This window comes from Cyprinodon variegatus, unplaced genomic scaffold (assembly GCF_000732505.1).
Source record: "Cyprinodon variegatus isolate N-32 unplaced genomic scaffold, C_variegatus-1.0 Scaffold2191, whole genome shotgun sequence".
Lineage (NCBI taxonomy): Eukaryota > Metazoa > Chordata > Actinopteri > Cyprinodontiformes > Cyprinodontidae > Cyprinodon > Cyprinodon variegatus.
In genome coordinates, this window is record NW_015152644.1 from 7,997 (window position 1) to 11,064 (window position 3,068).

The 3,068-nt window shown below is 41.2% G+C and overlaps 1 protein-coding gene across 1 annotated transcript; it reads right to left on the bottom strand.

The window, feature by feature from the left end:
* Nucleotides 1-54: 54 nt before the first annotated feature.
* LOC107105245 (interferon-inducible GTPase 1-like) lies at nucleotides 55-971 on the bottom strand (the record flags this gene model as incomplete). The annotated part of the gene is made up of 2 exons (XM_015405371.1): nucleotides 419-971; nucleotides 55-296 (listed from the first exon to the last, which is right to left on the bottom strand). Coding segments are annotated over exons 1-2 (795 nt in total), but the record flags the coding sequence as incomplete, so codon positions are not given.
* Nucleotides 972-3,068: the final 2,097 nt, after the last annotated feature.

Consider the following 3,068-nt stretch of genomic DNA (forward strand, 5'->3'; position numbering starts at 1 on the left):
TCTGAATGCAAAATAACTCAAGCTCAGATCAATGAGAGCTGAAAGCAAAGGAACTGGCAGAAATGGTTCAAGAGCTAAGAGAATAAAGTAAATGATCATTTTGTCCCCAAAGCTTTCTGTGTTGTTGTTTAAAATTTGCATCAAAAGTTTCCTCGTGGCCAAACGGTGAGTCTTCCTCTGGAGTTCAGGAAGTTCTTTCTCAAATGTGCTCTTTAATTCCTTTAAACCATGCTGTTTGAGATCAGGCATGGACAGAAGGAAAACCTGAGGAGACTCTATTCCCAGCTCATTTAGTCCTGTGGTGGATAAAGGATATAACAATAATTAATATGAAAGTACAATGTAACATTACATGATAAATACAATTCAAGAAAAGCTGTAAAATTCTGATAGTTTAATTTGTAAAGTCTCCTGTCACCTTGAATGCAGTCCTCCATGATGGTTTGTAGAGTCTTCTCTTCATTGAAATCTGTCCGACTTCGTCCTTCATCCCGTAAGTTATGGTTGATCTTTGAGCGAATAAAGTAGAACTTCTTTCCCATCTTCTGAATCTCATTTGCCAGTTTTACATCATTTTCTCTGAATCGATTAGCTGAGATGATGATGAAGAAGTCAAACTTCTCTAATTCAACACGTTCTACGTATGTATCTGCGGGCCACATATTTGAACCAATTCCTGGGAGATCCCATAAGATGACATTAGGGTAGTCTGGATGACAGTATGATGTGGGATTTATGGTGGTGTTTCCACGCCCAGTAGGTGCAGCTCCCTCATCATTGTTATCTAACCCACTGAAAGCATTAACAAATGTTGATTTACCAGTGCCAGGTTCCCCTGTAATGCCAATATTTAGTTTAATATGAGCTGTCTGTTTCAAATGTTGGTTTATCTTTTCAAAAGCCACAGCAGGATCAGCTAACATCATTTCTCTGATTTGTTCAGTCATTTCTCCTTTAAGTGGGAAATCCATGTTGGACCTTAAGAAGAAGAAGAAAAACATGTTTTCAGAATCATACGTTATAATAATGGGTAACAAAGACATGAAATCTAAGCTAGTTTGAAACTGGGATAAAGTCAAACAGCTACTGAGAAAATTATATACATTATCATGGGTGAAAAAAATTATCCTATAAATGACACTGTCATGGTTTTAGTCCTGCCCTGTTTGCGCTCACTGTCCCTTTCCCGATGATAACTGATTGTTCCCAACTGGGCTGCTCCCTATTTAAACTCCTGCTTTTCCCCTGCTCTGCGTGAGTGTCAGTGTTTTGTGAGATTCGAGGACCCAAATGCAGAGGCAGAGAGGCAAAGGTGAGTTCTTGCAGTTTTAATTAATGAACACAGGAATCCAAAAATCCAAATTAAAATGATAAATAAACCAGAAACATGGAGACATCAGGAGAAAACAAGCATGAGCAGCCAGGGAAAGACGAGGAGAGACAAGGAAACAGTACTGAGGAGTACTGAGTACTGTACAGGGAGACTATTTATGGTTGACTGAACAAAGGGGGGGCAAATGAGCTGATTGGGAGCAGGTGTGAACAGAGGATTCTAGGAAAAGAGCTAAGGAAAAGGAAACCAACACAAGAGGGCAGAAGAGGGCAACAAAGAAAAGCCTAAGAATTCAAATACACCCAAAAACACAACAAAATAGAAATTAAACTACTAAAACCAGAAAACAAAGAACATGAAACTGAAAACTCAAAGAAAATGCCCTTTCACAGCTTTCAAGGCTTGTTTCATGAGCCAAGAATTATCCTCTTCCTTGACCCTGCCTGTCGCTGACCACTGCCTTTGTCAAGACCTTACCTTTGAGTCAGTTGTGTTTTTTCTGATTGTTGCTGAAACTTGTCTAACTCTGACCCTGATTAAGCCCACTGGATTTTGAAATTACTCTGCTTGACTACTGTACATTAACCTGGACTGGAAAACGATTTCAAACTGAAGGATCTGGGAATTCTGATGAGATCTTTGCTCTGTTGTTTTCTAATAAATCTTTTACTCAATGTTGTTGTTGGCTAAGTGTTGGGCTCAGGCCTCTTCTGCAATCATAACAGTAAGATCTCGCCAATATGAACCCACAGCCAAATCAGGATTGGTGTCTAAAGGTAAAAAGTTCTATTACGGGCCTAGAGAGAAGTATTCAGGAGATTTTACAAGGACTTTCTAATTTGTAGACCTCTCAGCCTCAGGTTGAGCCTCCTGTCACCCACCCTGTCCCTCTTCCTGTCACACCCACAGCAAGTGCTTTTTGTGATTCTAAGATTCCCCCTCCAGAGCCTTTTGATAAGGATTCTGAACAGTGCAGACCTTTTTTGACCCAGTGTTCTCTATTTTTTTAGCTACAGCCCTTAGTCTTCCCTTCTGAATGTGCCAAGGTGGCCTATATCATTTCACTATTAGGTAAGGCTGCATTGCCAGAGGAACCCATGCAGTTGGAAAGGACCAGACTCTCTGCTGAAGAAAGGTAGAGAAGGTTCAGGTGAGAAGAATCATCATGCCATTGGTTGTTCGTTAAAAAGACAGACTCAGCAAAGCAAAGGGGGTCTTCACTGAGTCCAATCTTAAGGTCCAAGAATCCTCCTAACAATCACTGCACTGTCCAATTCCCTGAATGCTCACAGGAGCAACTGGGGCAGATGCTGACTTTATTGATGTCAATCTGGCTCACACATTCCATCTGGAGGTGGTGTCCCTTGAAGAACCATGTGAGATTTTTGCCATTGATGGTCATAAAATAGATCTAATAATGCACAATACTAAACCCCCCTCTGCAGTGATTTCAGGTATCCACCTCGAAAAGATCACGTTCCTCCTTGCTCACTCTTCAGAGATTCCAGTAATTCTTGGACGACCTTGGCTTGGCTGATGAGGTTCAGACTTGGGGCCATCCTGCTCCTCTGATTGTCTAAGAGTGGCTCCTGCTATTAAATCTACCCCTGTAATTGTCCTTGCTTATCCAGATTTGACTAAGGTCCACCTCTCTGCCCCCATACAAACAACATGATTGCTATCAAACTTCGACTAAGATCCACTCCTCTTAGGGGTAGGCTGTATCCCATATCCG